General features: G+C 37.7%; 1 protein-coding gene and 1 long non-coding RNA gene across 2 annotated transcripts; one reads left to right on the forward strand and one right to left on the reverse strand.

Annotated features, from left to right (window-relative positions):
* Positions 1-17265: 17265 nt before the first annotated feature.
* LOC140323854 (uncharacterized) lies at positions 17266-19677 on the reverse strand. Its single transcript, XR_011919453.1, has 2 exons — positions 19075-19677; positions 17266-18172 (listed from the first exon to the last, which is right to left on the reverse strand). It is a non-coding gene; the product is annotated as an uncharacterized lncRNA (long non-coding RNA).
* A 158-nt stretch (positions 19678-19835) lies between these two features.
* On the forward strand, positions 19836-24315 carry BTG1 (BTG anti-proliferation factor 1). Its single transcript, XM_072401240.1, has 2 exons — positions 19836-20266; positions 22602-24315. Exons 1-2 carry the CDS (start codon positions 20122-20124, stop codon positions 22964-22966), a joined length of 510 nt encoding a protein of 169 aa, XP_072257341.1. The 5' UTR covers positions 19836-20121; the 3' UTR covers positions 22967-24315.
* Positions 24316-27879: the final 3564 nt, after the last annotated feature.

Raw genomic sequence — 27879 nt, forward strand, 5'->3', positions numbered from 1 at the left:
TTATTTGTGTGAGATTTAATTGCGTCGTACACATATTTAGGTATACAAATCTCTAAATGCAAAATGTAAGTTTCCTAACACGGAAAACCAGTGTGAGCATTGAAAAGGAGTCACATAATTATGGGCACAGCTTGGCACCCCTAATCTGCTTCCTGTAAGGTTTTCAATACTAATTCACCAATAGGAACACAGATGTCTACACATTCCTTGGAACTTGAATGTGTTACATGCCACTGACCTACAGCAGTAGGTAATTAAACTCATGAATAAGTATTTTATGTGGTAATTTGGGGGAAAGGAATGGATAGTTTAACAGCCAACCAGACCATGCTCTGTAGTAGTTTTATTATTGGTAAACATACTAATAAGGCATGTAGCATTGTACAAGAAAACAAAGCAATTGCTAATACTGTTGCCTAATACTAAGCAATCACTAAAAAAGTATTATTGACTAATATGACTATAGTAACCATATCAGTTTCCAAGATTGTCTGAACTCTGAATATCACCATTGCCCTTTGCCTTGGTTTACCTAAAACAGCAAGGGCTTTACACAGGAAAAAAGTAATGTAAAATGTTGCCACACTAAAATTTACAAGTAACTTTCTTACAAGCATATATATTTCAGTAATTTCTCTGTATTCTGTAACATTCTCAGTTCAGTACACAATGACTGTTATGCCATGTCACCCCTTCTCTGCTGCCAACTGAGGATAATGTTTACTATCTTTTGAAAAGACCGAGCATTTGACTAGGCTAGGCTTCATTACCAGGAACATGATATCAAAATCTTTCATTTTGCTTGATGGATGGTGACATGCAGCAAGTTCTTTAGCCAAGAAGCAAACTCCCAATGACTCCATATCCCTTGCAATAACTAAATGTTATACTTCAGTTTGGCACTAGGAATTTGGATACATACATATATATATATATATATATATATATATATGAAAATGTAAATGAGAAATAATAATCAAAAATAAGAATTAGGTATTGTTATTATTCACCTTCTAGTTTGTATAAAGCATATCTAAACCCAAAACTAAAAATGAAATATATTGAAGTTTACCAATCCTTAGATGTGGTGGCTGTATTCATTTCCACTTATCAAGTTAAAACAATTTATAGTAAGTATATAAAATAGCTGTTGATACTGCCTGGAATCCACTTTCATTGTCACTTCCTGTAAGCTTAAAGCAGAAAACAACTTGTCGGTGGGTGGTAAGCTTCTGCCATAATCAGCAAGAATGCATAGCATCAATGTTGGAAATAACCATACATGAAACTGAGACTAAATGACAAAAAAACAAACAACTGAAAGGCAAGGGCTAGATCAGCACAGATTGGGAGGAATTGGCTGGATGATCCTTGTAGTCCATCAGACAGGAAATCAGTTAGGTTTAGGATACCTGCTATATCCTCTAATACTGTGTGTGTAGAAGTCACAGAGCATAGGGAAAATTGGACTAATGACTTTCAGCACAAGAGAGGACTATCTACAAGTGTGCAAAATGAAAGGTAAAGTTGGAGTTCAGCTTTAAATATCAGTAAACCAGTATAGTATTGCTAAACACTCCACAACTGATTTTTTTTTCAATTGAGCAATATATTGGAAAGTGACCATGTAATTTTAACAACAAAAACAAAAAGTCAATGTTATGTCAATGTTGAAAATATAATGTAAAAATATTGTGTTACATTACCTTTGCTATGTCAATGTAAACAGGCGCAAGAGCACTATTAGCAATTATACATCTTCTTTCAGGAAAAGACATAATTTAAAAGGAAATGCATACTTTTTTGTATAATAAATCATATTTTTCTGGACACTTTCAATCTGCCAAGCACAGGAAATTACATATTTCCAAGAAGAAATGGTCTTTGGGAAAAACTATGATGTAAATAGTTTAGCATATGGGTTTTGAATTTTAGCATCTCCTATGCTATTTAGAGTCCAGTTGTTTACATATCACAGATACATAGTTACAAGTATTTGACAATTTGGTGTCTCATTTTCCGACACGTTTCGCTTTATAGCTTCCTCAGGGGATTCAGACACTTAACTAGTTTCATACAATACATATACAAAAGAAAAGAAACAATGAATTACAGTTGTATCTTATAACATAGCTTACCTATAACATAGCCATATGAGGAAAGACAATAACATATTTGAATAGAAGTTACTTGTTCTGTGGATGATTGTGAAACATATAAATGATATGTGCATAGGTTATAGGTGTATACAAAAGATCACTGCATGAGGAAGCTGGATATAAGGCCTATATTAAGGTAAAGCATTTGCCTACTGTTAAAAATGGAGCCACCCAAGCTCTTCTACTACTGTCTGCCTGTGCTGGGCTCTGATAGATGATATCAACTAATTCAGAGCTAAGAAGGGGAAGCCAATGGTAGATCTCCTCCTCCAGCTTTGCCATAAGAAGTCATAGGGAGGGCCCCAGCAGACTCTGTGGAGTAAGGGGCCCAGTCTTGATCACAACGAAATTTCTACAAAACCACTTCTGTCCTAGCTACAGAAGGTTTACTCACCATACAGTATCTATACAGAAGCAGTGTTGTTACACTAAGACATGAAGTGTTTTTACAGCATAGCTCTACAATTTACCATCACCATAACATAAGGGTGCTCTGTAGCTTACACACTGGTAACTTGGAACAATGCTTACTGATAAAATTGCAGGGACAAAAAGCATAGACAGATAACAGTATGTTCTTGTCAGATACAACAAAATGCTTTCAACACATATCTTTACCAGACCAAAAAGGAGCAATGAAAGAAAGTTATTTTAGGGATAAACATGCCCCTTAACTTTAGCTCCCACACCCGATGGTCCTACTGTAACAGCTTTGTAAAGGTTTAACATACATTTTTTCATTGCTCAATCCCACTGTCGCCTGCAAAAGAAGAAAATCACATAAATGTACTGCTTTATTTGTATTCCAAATCAAGGAAATATTTTACANCGAACGATCGTGTCGTTATCTGTATGTACAGGATCGGTGCTATACGATCGTTCGCAGATATCGTGCAGGATCGTTCGTCGTTCGTTTAACAACATAATAATTGGAAGTGTGTACGTAGCTTAAGACATGAAGTGTTTTTACAGCATAGCTCTACAATTTACCATCACCATAACATAAGGGTGCTCTGTAGCTCACACACTGGTAACTTGGAACAATGCTTACTGATAAAATTGCAGAGACAAAAAGCATAGACAGATAACAATATGTTCTTGTCAGATACAACAAAATGCTTTCAACACATATCTTTACCAGACCAAAAAGGAGCAATGAAAGAAAGTTATTTTTGGGATAAACATGCCCCTTAACTTTAGCTCCCACACCTGATGGTCCTACTGTAACAGCTTTGTATAGGTTTAACATACAATTTTTCATTGCTCAATCCCACTGTCGCCTGCAAAAGAAGAAAATCACATAAATGTACTGCTTTATTTGTATTCCAAATCAAGGAAATATTTTACATGCAAGATAGGGCTTCAGTTGGCATTTGTTTATCTCTGGTCTCTACAGCCAGCTTTAGATACAATCATGGGGTAAACTTTGTTTGCAATGTAAACATTAATTCATTTTACAAAGATGGCAAGGGTCTATTAGGCTACATACACTAGTGCAATAATTGTCGCTGGAAAGGATCTTTCACGATCCTTTCCAACTACAAATGACTGCATGATGCATTATGATTGTTTGTCGTCCATTGTCCGTGGATCCGCCAGGACGACGAGCACTGTACACACGCCAGATTCTTGTCCGATATTAGCTCTGAGCCAATTATCGGACAAGAACCATTGCACGTGTGTACATAGCCTTGAAGATGTTTGCCTTAGGCCCACTCTCATCTTGAAATGCTCTTGTGTGCTCGTAGTCTATAAAGATAACCAATGAAGAAATGTATTATTTATTAATTCAATTTTAAAACAAGGTCCTTAAACTGAAACATGTTCTGCCAAAAGCAGCAACAGTTCAAAGGTTTTGTTCTAATTGTAGGAAAGTAGGAACACATACTTGCTTTCTTGTATCCTATCAACTACAGTTGAATTAGGTGTAAATCCAATGAATTAACACCCATTAAGGCTTTTTACACATTGTAAATATAATAGCCACTTTCATTGGTTTAAATCCTTAATGAAACCTGGTAATTCTGCCTTGTTTAGGTATTTTCTGATATAGTTGACTACTGTTTTTCAATTGTGTTCTGCTTTCACACGCTTTTCACACAATGTTTCACACATACCCTTGATGGAGACTGCCTTTGTGAATGAGTGCCTGTGGACAATTAGTTGCTAAAAGAAAGAGATCAGAAGTACTGAAAAAAAAAATATAAACCAAAAGTAAAAAAAAATAAGTAAGTGAATCAACTTAGCCAAGGATGTCTGCTGATTTTTGACTGTAGTGACTGCATCCATTTCATTTGATCAAAAAGATTTACAATGATTAGTGAAGGCTTTAGGTAATGTTAGGGATAGTTTCACAAAAGTGAATTTTCACAATACTGAATAGTGAATTTCCCAGACATATTTTTAACTGAAGTACCAGACTGTTATGTGATCTGGAGTCTGGAATGTGTTAAACACCGTACCAGTAAGTACCATCATATTTTTACATGGAAAAATTACACAAAGACATAACTTTCTACTGACTGTACTTGTTCAAAATTAAAAATGAAAGGTGGACATGTTACATTTTGATTTTCATCATTCCATGTGGTATTTACTATAAACAATAGAGAATAAAGTGTTTTTGGTAATTGTTAATATGTATATAACACAGTCTATGCAGGAAATAACTTGATCTGTATTTGAATAGTCTGGTGCAAAGAATGTACACATGCCTTACAGAAATGTACACTATGTAAGAAAAATAGTTCCTATACGTTATTAAACAAGAGAACTGCCTGGAGCTTAACAAGTCATGCATTGTAGGAAAGAATGTGTGTATATACTTTATGGCAGAAATTTACAGTACTACACACATTGATGTCAAAGAAGTTCAGGGACATTAGCCATGAGCTATAAACATAAAGGCTATTACAGAGCAAGTGCTTTGAAGTAAATAAACAAAAGGAAACTACACTATATTAGTAATGTTGCACAACACATATAGAAACACACTGACAACATAAACCACTGTAAAGATCAGCTATTCAAGGCTATTTTAATGCCGTTGTTTTTGTTACAGGAAAAGCTCCCAAAACAAGACAAAGTAAATATGTTGCAGAAGTTTAGGTTTAGGGGGCTAATTATGTTATTGGAACAGCCAGGGGTAAGGGGATTTTCTATTAAAAGATAGCTACAACACAGCTGTTATCATTATTAAGCTTGCTTCCTATTTTTTATACTGGGGTTTGTTTGCAATCAAAATATCAAATGTTAGGGTTGTAGGGTAAAGTATTAAAGCATGTCAAGGCCAAAATCTGTACAATACATACACATTTCCTTATGTTTTATCCCTTTAAACACTGCAATCATAGTATAGTATATAACTGTTGCTGTCTAATATTTTTATAGGAAGCCCATACCTTGCTATTTGACATAGTACAGCTCCAAAAGCCTATACACATGGTGTCATTTTTGATTGATTACAATGAAAACAAACCTCCACCACCCCCACCCCAACTCTAAAACAGTTCTATGTGCAAAAGACAATTACCAGCTCACGAGATTGTTTTGCAAGTATATTTTGTACTTGTCAAACACATAAAAAACACTTTTATTGGTATATTTAGCTGACTAGATGAGAACAAATAGAAAAAGAAAAGAAAAAGAGTACTGTTTGTATAAAGAGCAGCATATAAGTAAAAGTTCTTCAAAGGATAGTTAAATGCCAAGATTTCCGGTAGGTGGACTGTTCAGTAATAAAGGTCGCTCTAATATTAGAAAATGTAGGGGAGTTTTTTTTATTTGAAGAACTAAAAATATTTAGTTTTATTTAGCAATGCAGTGGAAAACGTGTAATAACACTGACCAACCATATGAGAAATGATCTTTCACCTAAAATACTCCTAGAAACTAAAATCTGATCACATTCTTTTTTGATTGATGAAAGAATATTTTTATAATACCGTACTTTTGTTAAGAAGCATTGGTGGGTTTTTATTCTGTTTTATGTGTCTTGATAGTTTGAATCCACAGTAAATATGATATATAATACAACATCTAAGGCTACGTACACACGTGCAATGGTTTTGGTCCGATAATCGGCTCAGGGCCGATATAGGATGAGAATCTGGTGTGTGTACAGCGCTCGTCGTCCATCCTCAAAACGACAATCCTGGCGGATTCACGGACGATTGACAATGAACGATAAATTATTGTAATAAAAGTGAAAGGGAAAGAGCGCAGCAGGGTGCCACTCTGTCATTCTCCTCCCTCCCCTCTTCATAGAGCAAAACAGCGCTGTATGTACAGCAATCGTTCATGCATCGTGCAGAATCTTTCGTGACAATTATTGCACGTGTGTATGTAGCCTTAGGCCCTGGTGCCCAGTTTCACAGCACTGGTGCCACATCCAACCCTTTGTTTCTTATTGGCAGGCCATCCCCTCCAGACTATAGTTTATTTTTTGGTGCTTTCCCAAGCCAGTAAAGTAAAATGTTTTTTACTAGGCTGACCTAGTTTATTTTTCACAATTGCTCTTTCTGTCTTGTCCACTTTTTGTTTTGTTTCCTCCTTTTATAATAAATATTGCAAGATATACTAAATATGGCACAAGGAAGCACAAATGTAGTCTCTGACTGGCTGAACGTCTGCAGTGTGACAGTTTACTGTAGGATTACATTTACTAAATTAAATATAGAGCCTTTTAGTGATGTCAGTGGCTAAACCTGGCCACCCCATATCAGGCAACTTGACTGCCGCTGACCTAATACAGCACTGTTCTGCTCTATGGAGAGGGGAGGGGGAGAACGACGGTGCAGCACCCTGCTGCGCGCTCTCCCCCTTCCCTTGCCTTACGATCGTTTGTCATCCATCGTCTGTGGATCGACCAGGTCAGGCGTTCGGACAATGGACGATGGGCACTGTACACATGCCAGATTCTCGTCTGATATAGGCCCTGAGACGATTATCGGGCAAGAACCCTTGGATGTGTACGTAGCTTAAGAGGTAAAAACCAAGCTTTAGGTGAGAGGCCACAATCAGATTCATGTCACATAATGTCAATGCCAATCACCAGAAAAAGTAAAGTGGCACAGTACACCACAGCACTGAATATAAGTGCAACAAGAAACTCAGCAAATAGAGTTTAGTCCAGGTATTTGTAGCAGACAGGATTACTGTCAAGGTTGCATGTCAAGGTCCGTACAAAACATAATAATCAGTTTTAATAAACATTTACAAGTACAAGTTAATTATTAGCAATTAGAAAATATTTTATTTACCAATCATCTGCATGGATTAGTAGATTAATGGTTTAATAGATTTTATAAACAAGGTTATAGTGCTGTGTACATAGAAAATACTCCAGTTCATCACAAATTGAAAAAAGAAAGATAGGGAAACATCTTATAGCTAAGTACATGTAGGCCAGGATCTCAAATTGTTCATAGTAAAAGGTCAATCACATGGATAGAATTGTGCATTCAAAGGCTTTCAGGAAAATGTTTTCTCAAAGTATTACAACATCAATACTATATCAAGGTGTTGTAAACATGATGGTCTGGATAAAAGTGTAATAAAGTTGTTTTTTAAAAGTGTACACTAGCATGTGTGTGAATATGCAGCTTGTGAACAGTCTTGGCATGTGAGGGAGTCCTATCACAGCCATTGAGAGGGTTGAGGACTCTGATCCCAGAAGACTCACATCTAATAACATTACACATTTAAATAGCTTTTTGCAAACTAAAAATGTTATGTTGTTAAGAGGTGTTTCTGGGGGGGGGGTTGTCATTTCATGGGGCTTAACCTGTGTGAAAGATATCGATAAGATAGATAAGATAGAAAGGCAAGCAAATGTAAGTGAAACGTGTGAACTAGAGAGACTGAAGGTAAAAAAAAACACACCATCAAAACTGCAAATGTTCTTTGACAGTTTTCTGATAGGAATGATAGGAACCTCATTGAAATTTTACATTTTTTATCATCTCCTGGTATTTTCAAATATGTCAGTCCTCCTCCAATTCTTTAGTTTGTTCCTGGCACAACTGTATACACTGAGTCAAATTTACATTTAAATTCAAATTAAAGTCATGATATGAGTAGATCCATATATATCAAAATAAAATGTTTAAACTCTGCAACTTGTGTAAGGGTTTAGATAAATTTATTCTGAAAAATACAATATTCTGGCTCATGTTCAGTAACAAACAAACATTATAAACGGTTTTAGTTGAAGAAACAGTAGGAGACTATAGTTACTTCTTCAGTCACGCTTTTTTGAGCTAATAAGAGCTTGTTTTGGTCTCTTGATATTGGATCCTGCTAAGAAGTCTATTTAGCACTAACTTGCTTCTTTGAAGCGCTGCTGCCATGAACAGTGCCTGAAAGCCAAGCATTATCCTCCTACACATACTGTACAGTCACGTTTTTACTATTTATCCTTGTTTTGTACTGACGTTGAGCTGCTATGTTTTTAAGACTTCCAAAAGCCAGTTCACTGCTCCATTGCAAATTCAAACAAATGCCTGCATATTCTGTTCATGCAAGCTGAGCTTATTTAGGGCATTGTAACACTACGTAACTATGCAGCCTCTATAGGCTACAGACATTATCTTTTGTATGCTTTTCTGCCACATAACAAAATGGCTGCTCTCATTGCTTTCTAAATGTCAGGTAAATTAATTGATAAGCTAACAAATACTATTTTAAAGTGAAACCAATGTAAGAATGGCACGTGTGTATGAAACACCCAGGGTGTGTATATACCCTGCATAATTTCAATAATCATCAGTACATATAAAGTACAGTTTTTTAAGCCACTACACCATAAATTTGTAAAACTAAACAGTTTTAACTGCTGCTTGGTCCAAGGCCAAATAATTTCAGGCAACTAAAATGTATCAATCTTGTAAAAGTAAGCCTCTGCCTAAATTAGCAATTTTTCTGTTCAAATATTACTGATACCAATTATCGTTTTTAAAAACATTTTTTAAAATACATCAACTTGGCAAACTTTTAAAGCGATTTTAGATTTATACAGGGCCAACATATTGTGCAGCACTTTACAAAGTCTATAGTCATTTGATTTTAGGGATTGGGTTTAAATCATTAAAAAAAAAATAAACTTTTACCACCACCTTTATTAAATCTGATGCTGATGTTGTTATCTTGCCAACAAACCCTTTGAGGTACATCTGCTTAAATTGCTGCATACATTATGGGGAAAATGTAAACCCCAAACAATGCAAATTTGAGTCAAACCCACTAAAGGATCAAACTTGAACCTCATTCCTATTAATGAGTTCTATTAATGCATAGTAAAAATTAGCTACTATAATACAAGCATAGGGTGGAGAAACCTGCTAGTGCCATTATTTAAAAGCTGACGTTGCACTCCAGTATGGAAATTATAATGATAGGATTATTTTCTTACTGATACAACATTTTCTTGGAAAAGTGTAATTACTAAACCTATGCATGCTTCCTACTAATATATTCTGCCGCTGGCATTTATTGGGAACAGCGAGTCATGTTACTTTTGGGTGGAGAACAGATAAGCAATACAGCCTATAATTGTATAAACTCATACCAGGAAAACCATCACTGTAAATAGAGCTGCAAAAAAAAAGAAAGCCTTAAAGCCTACCTAAACTCAAAAATTCAATTTAAAAAAAAGTGCAAGACTGCCCCCTAATTAATGAAGGAGAGCACAAAGCCTCCCGGGATACCTACATCAGATATCCGGGGAGGGTCTTGGGTGCTCTTTCTGCGCATGCCCGAGACGATCCTTTCCAATGACAAAAGACTGAACGAGCGCTTTACATACATCGCCGTTTTGCTCTATGGAAAGGGGAGGGGGCAGAATAATGGAGAGAGAGCACAAGGTGGATTAATCTGAGGGATTAAAGGTAAGTGTGATTTTTTTAATTTTAGTTTAGTCCTGCTTTAAATACTTTACAGTAATTCTAATTATTACGCATTCTATCCAAAACTAGAACATTTTTTACTTAAAATTCACTTTTAGACAAACACACAAATTGTCAAGTTATGTGCAGGAATTTAGGCCAAAAGTATATTATACCCAGCCCTGCTATAATTCTACCACTGAACAGGAAGAACGAGAATGTGGCTATCCATCAATTATCTTGTCATCCAAATAATTAGCATTATTATTGTTTGTTTGTTTTTACTATTAAAGCTATAAAGGCTTATTAAGCTATAAAGAACTAAATAGTAATCACAAACAAATGGACTTTTAAAGAGTATTGTGTTGATCAATCAAAAAACAACCCTATTTTTTTTTTTTTGACCAAGCAATAATTTTACAAATTTTAAAACCATGAACACAAAGTTGTTAACCACTGCCAGCATTGTTGTTTTTTTAGTCACATAAAAGGATTACATTTGTATCACTATATAGGGTTCTGCCCATGAGGCTACGTACACGCGTCAGATAATTCTCATTCAATAATCGCCGATATCAGATGAGAATCTGGCGTGTGTGTCATTCCATTGACCGTCCAGGTGGATCCACTGATGGTGAACGATCGCAATGAAAATGAAAGGGAGAGAGCGCAGTGGGGTGCTGCTCTGTCGTTCTCCTCCTACTTTCTCCATAAAGCAGAACAGCGCTGTCGTTCAAGCATCGAGCAGCCTTTTGTTACTGGAAAGGATTGTGAAAGATCCTTTCCAACGGCAAATATTGCACATGTGTACCCACCCTAAAGCCATGTACGCATATGAGATAATTATAGATAGAATCTGACTTGTGTACTTCGGTCGCCCAATGCTGTTTATGGATCAGTCAGTAAGGATCTATGAACGATTGTTTGGAAACAACCACTATACAAGTCAAGGGAGGAGAGAACAGCAGGGTGCTGCTTGCTCATTCACCCCCCTCCCTTCTCCATATAACAGAGTGGCACTCTGTGTACAGCACATTAAACTCTCTCTCTCTGTCATTGGAAACAATCACAAAAGATCAATTCCAACAACAAAAATGGTACATGTGTATGCAGCCTAAAGCAGAAAATCTGACATTCACTGAAACATTACCTGATGCAGAATTTTCCAGGTCCATGGATTCTCCAACAATGAAAGTTTCAGTGAATGTCTCATTCACTGCTTCATAAAATGACCCCATAACGTTGAAAGGGACTGTTATTTAAAGCCATATGTGTTTCTTGAGGTTGACTTTGTTAGGTGGGAATCTTTAAAACCAAAAAGAATATATTCATAAAAAATACAAAAACTCATTTTTGATATGTACACAAAAATCATAAAATTGTTAATTGAATATTTAATACATTATGATTACAATAAGTACAACACATTATAAATATGTATATGTAATGTAACATAATATACTTGTCAACTTACTTGTAAACTGTAAACAACCCAATGTGTCCCATCCAGGGGGTAAAACAACCAAAAACGTCCACAAAACAATAGAAATGTGATCCAAAGAGAAAATCCAGTCAGCAGAGGAGATATAAAAAAAAGTTGTATATCTATCTAGTGTAGTTAGAGACATCAATATAAGACATAAAAATGCCAGAAGCAGGTACCGTTGCTTTTTATGGCCTGAGGGGTTTAAAGAAGATGATAGGATGGAAACTAGTTATTAAAATACATGCAGAGCCATTCACTATTAAATCTATATATAACATATCAATATAAATCCCTCAATAACATGTCAAGGCTGTTAGATAATTGTGAATTAATATAGATACCTGCCTGGGAAAAGGTGTGTAATTCCATACACTTGAGGGAATCACCCTGCCTGGCCAACCACTTTATATAAGAGTTGTGTGTCTAATGTCTATATACCGCAGTGCCTGTGTCTATGATGTATTCCATATCATGTGATGACTTCCCTGTCAGTGCCACACACAGAGCCTGCCACTGGAGACAGTGGGCCTAATTAATCAAAGCTTTCTATGTCTGGAAAAAAAATATATCATGGGATAACCAGGGTAATCCAGCAAAGCTGCTATTAGTTGGCAAACATTTTCAATCCTAAACTAGATCCATTCCAGGTTTTCTGGATCCCCAGATTCTCCCATGGTAGTATATCTTCACCAGTCTTGGGGTGCTTTAATAAACCAGGTCTTAGGTAACTCCTGTGCATGAGCAAGAATTACATCATCAAAGGCCATCTAATGGCAGAAAAGGGATGCCGTGCTCTTGAAGTCACCATGGAGTCAGCAGCAAAGATGGCGATTTCCCTATGATGCATCAATGACAGATCTTGCAGCTGCCCACTGCTGCAGGACAGCAGCAACTATGCTGTGCATACTTGTTGATTATTGCAGAAGCTCACCACCCACCAATGAGTATAATTCTGCTTTAAAGACCTTGGCTTTTGTCTAGGAAAACAAATGACCAATTAAATCATTTAAAATAATAGATTCTCTAATAAATGAAACGTTAGTCTAGTTATCAGGCTGTCATTCCAACCCGCTTCAATACATGCCACATACCTAGGACATACTTCTACATACTTGTTCAGTAATAGATAGCTCCTTGTTTTCTTAAGGTACAGATGGAGTTCAGAAAGGTATAAACTAGCTCAGGGTTAGTGCTAAGTCCCTCTTTTAAGAATTAATCCTTTCTAACTAGTTAGTTAAATATAGTAGAGACTATTTAGGTGTACTTTACTAACAGTTACTGAATAACTTTTACAGCAGGAAACAGATAATCAGGATTATAATTAATCAAACTGTCATTTAACCTAGATAAAATATTTCTTTTTTAAAACTTAAATGCAAACACAATATTTACAAACTATGAGAAACACAATCTGAACAAACAGTGCAGGATCTTGAAGGAACACTCTTTATTGGAGAAATATGGTGGCTGCCAATGTTAACCTCCTGAAAATGCTAGTTGCCTAGGTGTTATCCTAACCCACTGGTTTCATACTTTTTATCCAGGGATGAAGAACAAATGTTTAGAACAATTTAAAAGAGAAATGTCCATATCTGCATGCTAAATAAGGGTTAGCAGGACAGCCACGCAATTTGCATTTTTTGTTAGAAAGTCTTTAAATGTCATTCTTCTCGTACCAGATTTCATTTAAGGCTGAATCCATGCTCGCCGGCTATACCCCCAATGCCTATTTTACTTTCTCACTTCTCTTCCATGAATACAGAGTGAGGTCTTTAATGTCACCACCTGTAAATTTGAAATTGAATCTGCTTTCCCTTACCTAATTCCTCCTTTTAATCTTTATCAATATTTTACTAATATTATATTTTAGACCAGTAACATCATTCGGCAATACAAGCAGATCAAGCCTGGTGGTAGAGGTTGGCAGGAGACTGTACATAGAACAGTAACACACACATGTGATGCTAAGACTCCACTAAAATCCAATTTATTAATGGGGTGGGCCAGTGACAGCAAGGCTGGAGAGGAAATGACCAAATCTCCAGTCCTGAAGGGCCACAAACTGGTCAGGATTTTCACATAAATAGTTGCTTTCTAACTTTTTGTAAGCTACACCTTACTAAATTCACAACTGTCTGTATGGACCATGGGCCACAAGGACAGGAGTTGGACAGCCCCGGAATAGATAATGCTAAAATAGCTGTCCTCCATCTGACTTGTTGCAGTTCTAATGAACATTGTAAAATAACTTCTTCATTTCATCCACAAATGGCTGCAAAACACCAGGTCTTAACTTCTATACTCTGTATCCTGTGTAGTAGTACATTACACAGAAATGGCTTTTGCCCTCTGTACCTAATATTGTGTATTACACAGCCATGTCCAAAGTGTTTATTTTCCTATTTGCTTGATGATATGTATTTCTCAACTAGTTAAGCTCTTCTTAGCCATGCCTATTATTGGTATGGCTAAATTATCTGCTTCCCAATATGTCCTCTTTTTCAAGTTTCAAAGTTGGGAGGTGTGCTTTTTGAAGCATATCCATGAAGACTGCGAAAATTAGGCAATGGTAAAAAAAAAACATACAGAGCAAACACAACAAGTTTACTTTAATGTCACCAAGGCTTGAACTACCTACTATATTCCTTATTTTCTTTCTGCAGCTCCAAACCTTCGCAAAGTACAGGTTCCCTTTAAGACCTAGCATCCACAATACCTGTTGGCAGGATAAAACCAACTTGAGACCCACTGACAACTGACTTATTGTAATTGTATAATGAATGGCCTTTGAAGAGTGAATGGAAAAAGTTTTACTGCACAGACATTGTGTTTTACTCTGATTTGTCTTCAGATTATAAACGCAAATTGCAGTAGAAAAGAAGGAAAGAAGGACAAGCATCGATACCCATGATTGCAGACCTTTGCCCTTTTTTTGGGTTTGCAATAAAAGTTTAATATTCAGAACAAAAAACATGTACGTTAACTTGTGAATCGATGCATGAAGCTCTATTGCTGCCATCCTGATCATAAACTAAACAGAACACAAAACTAAATTGGGTAACTCCATAGGGGAGCTCATTAGTTGTACTAAATCCAGATTACCTATTACAAAACACTGCCTTATTTAGAAGGTGAACACACAAATACACAATACAATACAGATTTTACAAAAGAATTATTATTAACAGACTTTTTTTTTAGGCTGCAATATTATAATTTGTAACAATAAAACCCAAATGAAGTAATATTACAGAGTAGCGGAATAGCCTGGGGCCTCATTCAGTTAAAATTCCCAAACTGATCAAGAGTCCCCTAAAGTTAACTAAGGTCATCTGATTTCTTATTTACTGATGTCAAGTGGCTTATGGTTATTGACAACTTGCAAGCAATAGAACCACTATTTTCCTTTTCTTATGGATTGGCTGCCAAGATTCTGCAGGGTTTAGGGCCGACAAAAGTTGCAAGCTCATTAGCATAAACAGTTGTTTCTTTTTTGGTGATTCTTTCTCTGGCTATGTATTTCCAGAGACAGAATTGCTAATCTGACATAGTCCTAAAGTGGGAGAGCAAGAGCAATACAATAAAAGTAAATAATTGAGATGCACACAGATTTTCAGCTCAGCCAAATGTGTAGTTGAACTCTGTGGAGAGAGCAAAGACACATCAGCTCTGGCTAATCCGTGGGTGGGGGTGAACAATAGTGATCTGATAAGGTATTCTTATCTGTCTAATTGTTTGTATCTGCCAAAAGATAGTCATCCAAGGCTGTCTGGAAATGACATTTTCACAAAATGCTTTTCAACTGGATTGGAACTCATTTTATGTGTAATCTCAATGGACTTTATGGTAAACAATGGAGCTTGCCCTATTGCATTACATATTACATATTTTTTATTTTTTAATAAAAGTTCTGTTTTAAGATAAATTCACATAAAAGGACACATAATATAAGAAGGTAAAGAAACACCGCTCTAGGCTGAAATGGGCCTTGTTAGCAATCTTTGATGCCCCATGTGTGAGGACATATATCAGATGCTCTGGTGCACTGTGGGGTGTATTTTTAGCTTATGAATCACTCGTCACGTGGATACCAGTCTATGAGTTCACTGTTCATCCAGCTCTTCTGTCACACTTCCTGAAACTCAAGTTTACTGCTATTAGGCTTTCGCATATATGATGAGAAGACACAGTACAGACAATAGAGAACCATTTTCAACAAGTCCACACTTCAAAGCACTCCCTCCAGCTTGCAAAACATACTGGGAGGGGGAGGAGAGAACGCCCCCCTCCCTGTCTGGAGAGACCCCCTACCCACTAATCTCAGCTGTCTTTGTTACTGTGCCATGACTTTGTCTTGTTATGGTCTGGAGCTGCCTTCCTGTGGGGGAGGGAGAATGAAAAGACCCCTTACAGCTGGAGAGCATTTTTACATGGAGTATGCTACAGCTCACAAAGAAAACTAAGTATTCTGAGAAGCTGGCAATGAAAATCTATTCATCTAGCCATCAAATTATAATATTCATATTTTGTTTTCCTGCTTTGGAACTGCACTTTACCAACTGAAAGCACAAAAGACTTACACCTACTTAGTATTGTGTAGGGAAAGATTTATGTTAGACATACACTATGTAATGTTTTTGTCTTATTAGATGAAAATGTTGAATTGATTTAAAAGTAATTAAAACAGTTATTTTCTATCAATCATTATGGATAAAGATTTTGCCAGAATGATGAACAAAAACTAATCAGGGTAAGCTTTTTGTTTTTATTAACAATTGCATTACATCATGGAAATACAGTACGGTTTGCAGGTGGATTAAATGTTTAATACTTGCTATGAATTATAAAGGATTAATTTGTATGTTAATCTTTTTATCAAATAAAAATAACATTGAAAGATAATCCACACAGTCTATGCCCAAGATTAGGATGAATATGAATAACTTCTCATTCTATGTACATTAACAGAGGATCGATAACTGCTATAGAACTGGCTTCTGTCTTACTTACCATTTTATATCTTTTTCTTCTGCTTTAGATTGTTAGCTCTTTAGAATGTTCTCTTTACAACTGTATTAATTGAAATGCTTTAACACCTCTACAACTGACCACAGACATAGCAGTGCAGTCAGATGTCTCTAACAAACGAAATACCCATGTAAAGATTAGATACCTCTCCTATTGTGTACTATGCTCCCCCTCCTTAGATTGTAAGCTTTTCTGGGCAGGGTCCTCTCCTCCTCCTGTGTCATTGTTTGTATCTGTCTGTCATTCGCAACCCCTCCTATAAATGTAAATACAGTTTAATCATAATAAACAATCATTTTAGGGCTATGGTAGAGAAAAGGAGAGAGTAGTAAGCTATTCTCACCACACAAACATGGGGAGAACATACAATTCCATACTGAGTTACCTGAGACCCCAGTGCTGCAAAGGCCTGCTACTAAACCACCATGCCAAAGACCGCAACATTCACACAAAACAAAAACACACAATTGATGTACACACATCAGATGATTTTTCGATAGAAAACAATAGAATTCTCGATAGAAACAGTCAGATGTGGCAAGAATCTGGCATGTGTACAGCGGTCGCCCGACAGACGTTGGGATGAACCCATGAACGACCACTTAACAAGTCAATGGAGAAGAGCACAGTGGGGTGACAGTCGCTTACTCTCCCCTTTTCACAAAACAGAACAGTGCTGTGTGTACAGCACTCGTTTGTTCATCCGTCATTCTTTTGTCAATGAAAACGATCTTTTCATTTTGAAAATTGAATGTGTGTGTGCAGCCTAAATAGGTACTTTTGAGGTTTTCATGTATAATTGGGGTGACGTGAAGGAATGCTTTGACACCCTCCACCTCAAGCATACGTCTAAATGCTGCTCCAAAGAAACCTACATGTTCAGTGTGACCTAATGTACACGTGGAAAGGGAGAGACAGAAAAGTAGCAAAATGGCAGCGTGGCTTAGACCAGCGGTTGCCAACCAGTGGTCCGTGAACTGGTGGTCCAGGAGAAAATTTTGGAAGTCCACAGAAAAATTATTTGCAATGTTTGTGTTTTATTACTAATAAAAGAAAAATATTCTAATAAATTCCTATATTCTGAATGACACTTTTCACCTTTATATTGCGCTAAATTCACAAACTGTACTAGAGACTAAAAAACAGGGGAGGCGCAGCATGACGTCAGTGTAGTTTTAAGTTGTATGAAGCAACTGTTGTCGAGCCGTACGCTTCAGTATTCTTTTCATCATTACAACAGTCACCCCACTCAGCGAATACCGATTCTTATCCGATTGTTTTATATTATTTGTTGTTTTCTCAGATGCTCTTTTAGGTAAGTATAACATTAACCCTGTATTTTCTTTAACTGTTATATTTAATGGCATCAAATAGTTTGACTTTGATAACTATCATTTCCTGTTTGGTCTTAGATTCAAATGAAATAAACCCAGAATGAAAAAGCCAACAAATATTTTGCATTTCTTTAGTGATACCAAGGATAATGCAACTAATGATAATAGTAACAATAGCAATACATCACTTAACTGTGAGGAAGGGGTGGGGGCTTTCAGGCAGTCTTTTTGTGATAATTCATTGGAAGTTGGACTCTCCTACCTCCTGTCTCTATGACTAGCCTGAGGAAAAAGCAGACAACAGATAAAGTTTCCAGCCACTCCCAATCACATCCTTCCCAGGTAAAATGACACATTCACACCTTTAGCTCTAACTTTGTACAGTTTTGCAGTTTCCTGAAAAGCCAAAAAATAAGAAAAAAAAAACCTGCTGGACAGAGTTTTGGTTGGATAATGGTATTGTAGCCTTGATAATTCCTGTGGAATATATTAGTGCTATTTAAATCAAACTGGACTGTTAGCTCCTTTAGGAGCCATGTGAATAATATAAATAAGTAACAGTACAAAATATAAATAAATAAATAGAATGGACCATCATCATCTGGCACTATTAGGATCATCAAAAACTTTGTGTTCTTCTTTCCACATTACTGGCAGCTTTGTGTGTACATATTGGGATAAACCTTTTAAACCTTTGAGCAACCTGAGCTTAAAATCTTGAAAAATGAGAATTCTTTCACTATTCTCCTGAAAGTCTTTTATTTTCCAATAGGCCCTAAGACTTCCTTATCTATAAAATGCAATAGCAGGATGCGGTTTTTGATTTGGACCCATTCGTTTCTGTCCTAGATGTAAGGCCAGGATCCAAAGCCCGAACAGGAAAGGCTTGTAAATTTAGGGCCTTCATCAGATCACCTGTAAGAAAGGTGGTAGGTTTATGGCCTTTGACTTGCTCTGGTATGCCAATAAAGCGCAGGTTCGGGGGGCAATACCTATTTTCTAAATCCTCCAATGTCTCTTCTGCTGCCAATAAGCGTATACCCTGAGAAGTTCATTTATTTTGAGCATCTAACAAATCATCCCTAAATCACTCCCCCTTGTCCCCTACAATACACGTTGTTTGAAGATATATTGGTTATATCAATAAAATATATAATCTATTGATCAAAATATTGGAGTTGTACCTTAAAACGTCCTCCGCCATAATCTTTAATTTCTGGGACGTCATGGAGATACCTGCAATGTGTCCGGAGGTATTTCTGAGGATTTCTCTAAAGCAGAGAAGATGGTGGAGTTGGTCTTTAGTCTTTGTTTGGGATTTACGTCCTTGTGCTGAGGGCTGTTTTGCAATATATTTCTCCATTTTTGAAGATAATGAATTGTTTTGTAACTAATAAACATACTTCAGGTTTCCAGCCTCTTATTACATGCCCCAAAAATAAATCTGCCATAATTCTTTTTGTTAAATCCCAGCTGTTCCCCTATTAATGATATACACACTGCAGGGATCATTTAGCCTTCTCTAGCAGACAGCCACATAAAGAGTTAATCTTTGCACAAACCTTTCATCTCCCCCCTCCCTCCCTGTGCTATCAGGCTGACACACACAATGGGGAACGTAATTCTGTCCAGCAGAGCTAGCAATCTAATTAAACTGCCAGCTAGGCACACAGAAGCCACCCCTCTGTTGTGCCTCTGTCCCTATAGCACATTACACATAACACAGCAATGACGCTGACAGTCGCCGCCCCCGGACTGGCTTGTTTACAAAGAATTTTTCCCTTCTGCGTTCTCGTTTGTTTGCAGTAGGATTACGTCAGCTAAGGCCTATCCTCCCCGCAACACGATGCCGTCACTGTGGTGCGATCTTCTGATTGGCCTCCCTTAGAACTCCGCCCTACTGATGCCATTTCCTCCCACTCTCCATATAAAAAGGCGGACGAAAGCTCTTCCTTCTCACTCTGCCTTCGGAAATTGGTGACAGAAGGAATGTGTGACTGAGGGAAGGCGGCGTGTCCTCCTCCACCCTCCAGGGATGATATCTCGCTGACACTCTACTCACTCAGCTTTATTTCTCTCTGCCCATGTCACAATCGCTAGCTCTCTCATAATAAAAATCGTTAAAATACATGTAAAAAAAATTTTAAAAAAATCGAAAAAGTTAATAAAATTTAAAAAAACGCAACTGGAAATAGTCGGATCGCCCCTATTGTGGTGTCCCTGCAGTCTCCATGCATACGCACTACCACCGGACCAACATGAAACCAGAAATCATCGCGGCCGTGAGCTTTATCTCCAAGTTCCTACGTACCAAGGGGCTCATGGACGACCGGGAGCTGCAGACCTTCAATCTGTCCTTGCAAGAACTGCTAGCAGGTAAGACAAGCTGTCCCTATAGATCCTGATCACTGACACCTTCCAACCCCTCTACCCCACTCATTCCCGAATACAACCCCTCTACCCCACTCATTCCCGAATACAACCCCTCTACCCCACTCATTCCCGAATACAACCCCTCTACCCCACTCATTCCCAACCCCACTTATTCCCAACTCCAACCCTTGTATTCCAGATCCTGCTCACAGATCCCTATGTTCACATCCTGTGCCCTGATCCCCACCTTCCAGCCCCTGTACCCCTCATCCTGTGCTCTGATCCCCTCCTTCCAGCCCCTGTACCCCTCATCCTGTGCTCTGATCCCCTCCTTCCAGCCCCTGTACCCCTCATCCTGTGCTCATCCTGTGCCCTGATCCCCTCCTTCCAGCCCCTGTACCCCTCATCCTGTGCCCTGATCCCCTCCTTCCAGCCCCTGTACCCCTCATCCTGTGCTCTGATCCCCTCTTTCACCTCCCTGGTCACAAACCCTCCATGTTCCCCTGTGCCCAGATTCCAGGCATTGTATTGCAGCCATAGTTTCTCCCATAGGTGTGCATTACACAGCTTTTTACACAGCAGATCAGCCCTGCCTGCCATACTATTCCTAGAGCCATAGAAGGTGGAATTATCTTTATAATTAGAATTAATCAGTCAGATCTTGTATGTATCAGGCTGGGTGGGGATCGGAGTAAACAATGATCAGAACTTTTCTTTGTGTTGTTTTGATATCCTTATGGTTTTATTGTCTGTATTTTACCATAGGATTTTCTAATACAAAACAATCTCAATCACTAAAACGTTGTTGAAGTTTATAAAATGTTGTTCTCAATCTATTGAAACCTGTAACCTTATAATGACCAGTGATTCCACCATGAGGCTCTTTGTTCAGGGACTTCCTGGTATGGGGTGACAACGATCTTCTAGTTTTACTTTTGTGTAGTCATATGGGGCCCTGACATTGTCTGACCGTGTTGTTGCTTTTGGTTAGTCGGTGCTGGAGGGATTTTGTGTAGGCTGTAAGTGGCTAAAGTAGATCAGTAGAACTGGGAAAAAAAAAAAATAGTGTTTGAAGAGAAAAAATATGGCCGTTGTTTTGGTACACAGCAAAGGCAATGTAATTTTAGTTAGGACTTAGGTCTGCCGCATGCGTCCTTAATCCAGAAAGCCGTGATGGCGATTGTTTTTGTCACCATTAGAACATATGCTTGGGGAACTTTGTACAGACTAGTCAGAGTTAGCTGGGAAGTAACCAGATGGGCAGCTCTGTGCTGTTTGTTTTTCCAAGTCTTTGTTGTACAATGAGCCACTGACCCCCTCCTCTCCTTCCTCCTCCCCCAAGTGGTTGGAAAGTACAGACATGTATGTCCTTCCTGCCTAGACTATAGCTGTATGCCTACCAGTGACGAATTTCCTTCTCTGCTCCAATTACGGACATGTTGAGACAAGTTATATTCAGAGCTCTGATTATTCTGCATCTGCTGACATCGGGCCTGAATTACGTTTAGGCTTTGCCTTGTGCCGTGACTTTTGGTTAAAACCCTATTTTTGTAGTGGGGCTCTTCACCTTAGTTCGGATTCCCTTTTTTTTATGATACTTGGCTGATTCCATTTTAGGTGGCTTGTGACTATTTTTATTCTTTTTACATCTGAACTTGTTTTTGCTATGTGGCGGGCATTCTAGTACAGGCCGTGAACAATAATACATTTACAGAAATCACAAGAGCGCTGTAAAACGTGCCCAGGCAACACACAGATGTTTATCAGTCTCGCCGCCATTCTCTTCAGTCTTTGTGTTTTCTTTTAAATGGATCTGTGCTGTAGCTGTGCTCTCCTAACACAAAAACAGCAGCTCTTTTGTGTTGATAAAACAAGGGTATGGCTGCATGGCCCCAGCTCCCCCCACCACTCACCCCCAGTCCTAATCTCCCCAGTGCTATAATTATGCAGAATGAATCACTCCTATTAATTCAAGCCTAGGGATTGTACTGAGTGCAGCAAAAAAATAATAAAATGAACAATTTCCATATGGATCAATAACTCCTCAGCTGCTTCTAAGATTCAGTAGGTGGTACATAATGGAGAAGGATGAACGCCAGCAGTAATTCCAACCATAAAAGTACATTAGGGAAACATGACTATCTTTTAATAACGATTTCTTACATAGTGTGTTTGGTATGTAACTATATGAATCACTTTATATATTTTTGATTCATAATTGCAGTTTAAAAAAACTACTGCACCCAACTTTAATATTCTTGCTGACATTTGGGTTTGCCATTGGTATGGAGCGTGCATAAATGTTTTGTTTTCTTTTTTTTTTCCCTTCCATTTGTAGAACATTACAGACATCATTGGTTTCCAGAGAAACCTTCCAAAGGTTCAGCGTACCGTTGCATTCGGATTAACCACAAAATGGATCCCTTGATTGGGCAAGCAGCAGACCGTATCGGACTGAGCAGCCAACAGATGTTTAAACTTCTGCCAAGTGAACTGACCTTGTGGATTGACCCATATGAAGTTTCCTATCGGATTGGAGAGGATGGATCCATATGTGTGCTCTATGAATCCGTACCATCAGGTGGCAGTAGCCAAACCGGCAGCTCTTCACTCGTCGAAAGCAGAATCAGCTGCAAAGACGAACTTCTCCTCGGCCGAACAAGTCCTTCCAAAACGTACAACATGATGACAGTATCTGGTTAAGATACGGTTGATGGCTGGATCATCTTGTAACAGATGGAATAATATTGTCTTTATTCGGGAGGGCTCCTATGGGGATGGATTGTGAAGTATAAAATGTCACAGCTGTGAAGATTGGGCACAAAATAGAAGTAGATCTTACTGATGTGAATGTGCCATGGTTTCGACAGTACCTTTTAGTAGTTTAATAGCCTGTATGTAGAAGGCAGTGTTTTCGGCACTTGACATGTAGTCAATGATAATATTTGTATTAGGTTATGTGTATACTTTGCATTTGGTACATGTTTGTCATCAGGCAATGTTAGGTTGGGTTTTTCCACTCATGGTCAGCGCTTTAAATCAGGCAGTGTCTTGGAGTTCAGTGATCTCTACTGATGTTGCCCAAAGGTGCACTTTATGATACTGAGCAGACACTTCTGGCTATGGCCTTATCTCAGGGAACTATGATCAGCTGGGGAAAATCCATATGGGATAACTGATTCTTCCCTTTAGATTGGCCAGCCAGGAGTTTCTGTGAAGATCACTTTCTGCCATAGGCTATGATCTTTACCGAGTCTTATAACAATTGGAGTTATAGGGTAAAGATCATAACTGTGTGCACTAATAACCATGGAGAAAGCTCAGCCTGACCTTGCCAGCTGACAAATGTGTATAGAACCCAGATACAGTACATACCCATACCCTTTGATCCCAAAGCTCAATGTCGTTGTAAGATTTTTTTTTTAACTTCTCTGCAGTTTTTTTGCAGAGCTGAACTTGCACTAACGTCTTCAATGTTACTATTTCCGGCAGCTCGGTAGCAAGGTGAAGAATGGGAAAAATGACACTTAGTAGAACTGAACATGGCAGACATGTCTTGCACTGAAAATAGTTATAGATGTGTATATATACATGAGAGAATATTAAAAAGTCTGCCATAAAAATACTTGACTATCCTTCATATTGTGAAATGAACTTGAAAGGTAAATCTAAATTTTCGTATTCCTCCTGCCTTGGCTACAGGCTTTAAAAATACATTGTAAAGACACTGTCTGAACTATGGCGTTCTCACCAGCCAGCTTATCTGTACATTTCCTAGCTTGTAGTTTTCTAAAACGGAGTAAACTTCTTATTTTTAGAAAGTGGAGTTCTGCTTTGTAATTTCTTGTACTTAATTGGGTAAAAGTCCTTTTCCACAAGCCACCATCTATTTTGTGAACTTTGTTAGTCCTCTTTTATTTGATAAATTATGAACTGCTGTAAATTTGTACAGTTCATGTATATTGATTGTGACAAAGATGTACAGATTTCTATTTTAAGAGATTTTTCTTCTCTATAATAAATTTGTTTCTTATCTTGGCATTTTAAACAAAGGTCTTGTCTGTGTATGTAGGATTTGAATTGTTTTGTTTCAGGGCAAAGAAGAATCATGGGGGGATTTACATGGCTTCCTGCCGTTACTGGATCTACTGCGTAAACCTGGAGTTCAAATGGAGACACCTGCCAATGTGGAATAATGCTTTTGGATTAGGGTAGAGTTTAACGTACACGTTTTGCATAAATATCTTCAGTACAGAAGGCATATTGCCAGGAAATATACTGGAGTGTAATCTCAGGAGAAAGGCCGACCATGCTAAGGAAATAAATTAAGAAGTAAGGATATAAAATTGGGGCTCATCAACCTAACAGTTCCCTGGAATATTGTCGTTCCTGACTACTGTGCAAATACCACAATGCATTTAATGATGGAAACTTATGTATAAAGCAGTGGTAACTTTGCACCAAAATTTTGGTTGCCAAATGAGCAATGCAGGGTGGTTTGCACAGTTGGATAACATCAAGAAGATAGGCTGCTTGTATAAAATATATTTTACATGTTCTGCTGGATAAAACTTTCCTGGAAGATAGGTTGTCCATCAACACAGTGTAGCAATGATCTCCAGTTAAAAGGTATGTGCTTCATTTTTCCTCTGAGATTACCATTTATTATGGTTCAGTTTTTTGTAGTCATATCTATCGCATGATCTAAGTGTATTGAAAAACTGCATCTAGTATGGATCCTTCATTAGTTCAATCACACCACAAGTCACATGAAAACTCTCAAGCACTCCTTTCAGCTTCTCTTTGGCCCAATTCACAGTTTCACAGTGAAGCCAAAAAATTAAAGTCAAAGTTTATACAAATAAGAAGTTACCCAATGTGATGGCTAGAACCCCAATCTGGTTTTTTTTTTTTTTTTCTGTCCATGTTGCAGCTTTTTTTCCTGGTTGTGAAACTATGGTCATCACTAAAGAAATTTAGAAGGTATTCTAATTGCACCAGAAATGTAAAAAGTATAAATTAAACCGGAACTAAAAGTTAACTCGTATGAAGCTTCTGGTAAACAGGCTTTTGAGAACCAGAGATGTCTGTGTGAATTTGGGGAGAATACAACTGCCTGTTGAAAATGTAAATATCAATCCAATCCTTGTGTTTTCTCTACCATCAATGGTGTTTTTCCATAAACCTTCCTCTACAACAAAAAAAAAAATTATTGAATAGAATTTTTTAACATTTACATAAGATTAACATTTAAATAAATCTGTTAGTAGTAAGGTATAGGCTTTTTTCTTTTGGCTTAAATCTGGTTCTAAATTTCACATGCATATGATGTTCCCTATATTCAAATGTCCCTACACTACAGCAAGCCACATAGCCAAACAAGGAAAATCCTCCCAGTGACCTGCCTACGTGACTGCCGCTTGGTAATACTGCATCGTAAATAGTTAGTCATATGACATCTGTACTGTGAAAACAAGAAATTCTCTGACGATGATAGATCATAGTCTACACACGTATGCTCCACTTCTGAACGTACCTAAATTGGATTGACCTTAAAGTTATAGTTAACACATTAACTGTATAGCAATTATACGTGTCACCAGAAAAGTTTTTTTTAAACTACCAGAGATTTAATAAAAGAATACATGTATTACCATTTTTGGAAATTTCCCAGGCAGTAGTAATATAACAAATCAGATCTTTAATCAAAATGAGCCCAAGCCCAATCATTAAGTTTAATGTGCAGTGATGACTTAGACATGTATTTATTACCTTAAAATGGCATTGCACTTAGAAAAACAAAATGGAATAAAGCTGTAATCGTCTAGATCTTACATAAACCTCACAACAAACATTTTATATAGTTTTTAGGTGTTGTGGCTGCACTTTTTTGTTTTCTTTCAGACTAAGAACATTTTCAAGTACAGAAAATACCTGTTGATCTTGAAGCATTCATGCCACTTTCTGTGAGCTAAAAGTGAGATGTGTGTTTTCATTTCCACCTATCAATATAGGACAATTATGGCTTCTTCGAATCAACAAAAATAGGTATAAAAAATAAAAAAAAAAACTTAAAAAAAGGAATTCAACCACCACCTTAGGACTGGAAGTGTATTAGGCCCACAGAAATCCTCTCCTCTACTCTATAAAATAATAAAGGTTTTCTCAATGCTAACTGATAAATGTGCAACAGGCACACTTTACTATTAGGTACATAATATGTTAGAAAAAGTGCTAGAAAGTTTGCTCCTATATGTGAATGACCATATGATCTGTGATCTCACAGAACCCGGTTGAAAATGTCACTCTGTTGAGTGCTGGTCCTATGGATTCAAGCCTCCCCTTGCATGCTGCACATATGCATATTGGACATAAGTCCAATATTTTTAATATTACCATTTATAATAAACGATTTAGAAAACACAATAAATAGGGACATAATACTGGAGATGTTTTTCCTACCACTGGCACTGTCCTGGCAGCTCATTTGCCTTCTGCCATTGGCACCTTTGTAAGGAAAGGCGTCTGTTATAACGTTAGTTGTACAGATCGGAGATGGTCTGGGTAATCTTTACCTAACATACCTCCCACCAATCTGCATTCATGATGCCACATTACAGTGTACAAAATGCTGTAAGCAGAAGGCATAGCCCAGTCCTCTAAGGCTAGGTACACACGTACAATAACTATCGTTTGAAAATAAACGATCAACGATTATTCCCGAATATGTTGAACGATCGTATTGTGCACAATTCTGTACATGCTGAAACAATAGGATCCTTCAAATATAATCCACCAATAATGTACACACTGGATGCAATCGTTTGAACAATCCTTTGTGAAGAATCGTTTGAACGATGCAGGAAGTGACATGTACAGGAGAACGTGTATCACAGAACAATCCACAATCACTGAACGACCGTACACACAAAAGATTACGAACGGTCTTCGCCCAAACATATCTGCCGGGAAGGTTGTCTGTTTCCAGCGAGATTCCTTGTTCATCGGCGTCGTTGAGCAGTCGTGCACTTTTTTTTGTTAACAATTATCAAATGATCTTTCCTAGATCGTTCGTTCCCACCGACAATTATTGCACGTGTGTACACAGCCTTAGATATAAATAGCCCTAGACCTATTAGAGAAAACATTTGAGGACTTTACTACCATCCATTACAGAGTTTCTCACTTCCTGTTTATATAACAACTTTTCACCAGACAGGAAGTGAGGTACCAATCTTCAACAGGGAGATAGCATTACTTTATTTAACTTGAAGGATTTCGTTTGTCTGTTGTTGGAGTTCCCTTCACTTCCTGGTCTGGTGCAAAAACCATTCACTAAACAGGAAGTGAAGGGAACTCTCCTTTGGAGCCTCTGACTGCAGTAAAACTTGGCAGGTTCTTTAATCCTTCACAGTTCACACCTGTCCTGGGTCACAGACTTGTGTTTTTTTTTTAATGAGAGTGCAAATTAGCATTTGCAAGATATTGTAAGAGCTCTTTGTTTACAATACATTAGTGTGGTGGTCAATAGGAAGAATACCTTACAGATAGCCAAAATAGATCATTGGTGTCAAATGCTCAAGGAACCCCTAGCAATCTCTGGAGGAACCCTGCAT

This window comes from Pyxicephalus adspersus, chromosome 2 (genome assembly GCF_032062135.1).
Source record: "Pyxicephalus adspersus chromosome 2, UCB_Pads_2.0, whole genome shotgun sequence".
Taxonomy (NCBI): Eukaryota; Metazoa; Chordata; class Amphibia; order Anura; family Pyxicephalidae; genus Pyxicephalus; species Pyxicephalus adspersus.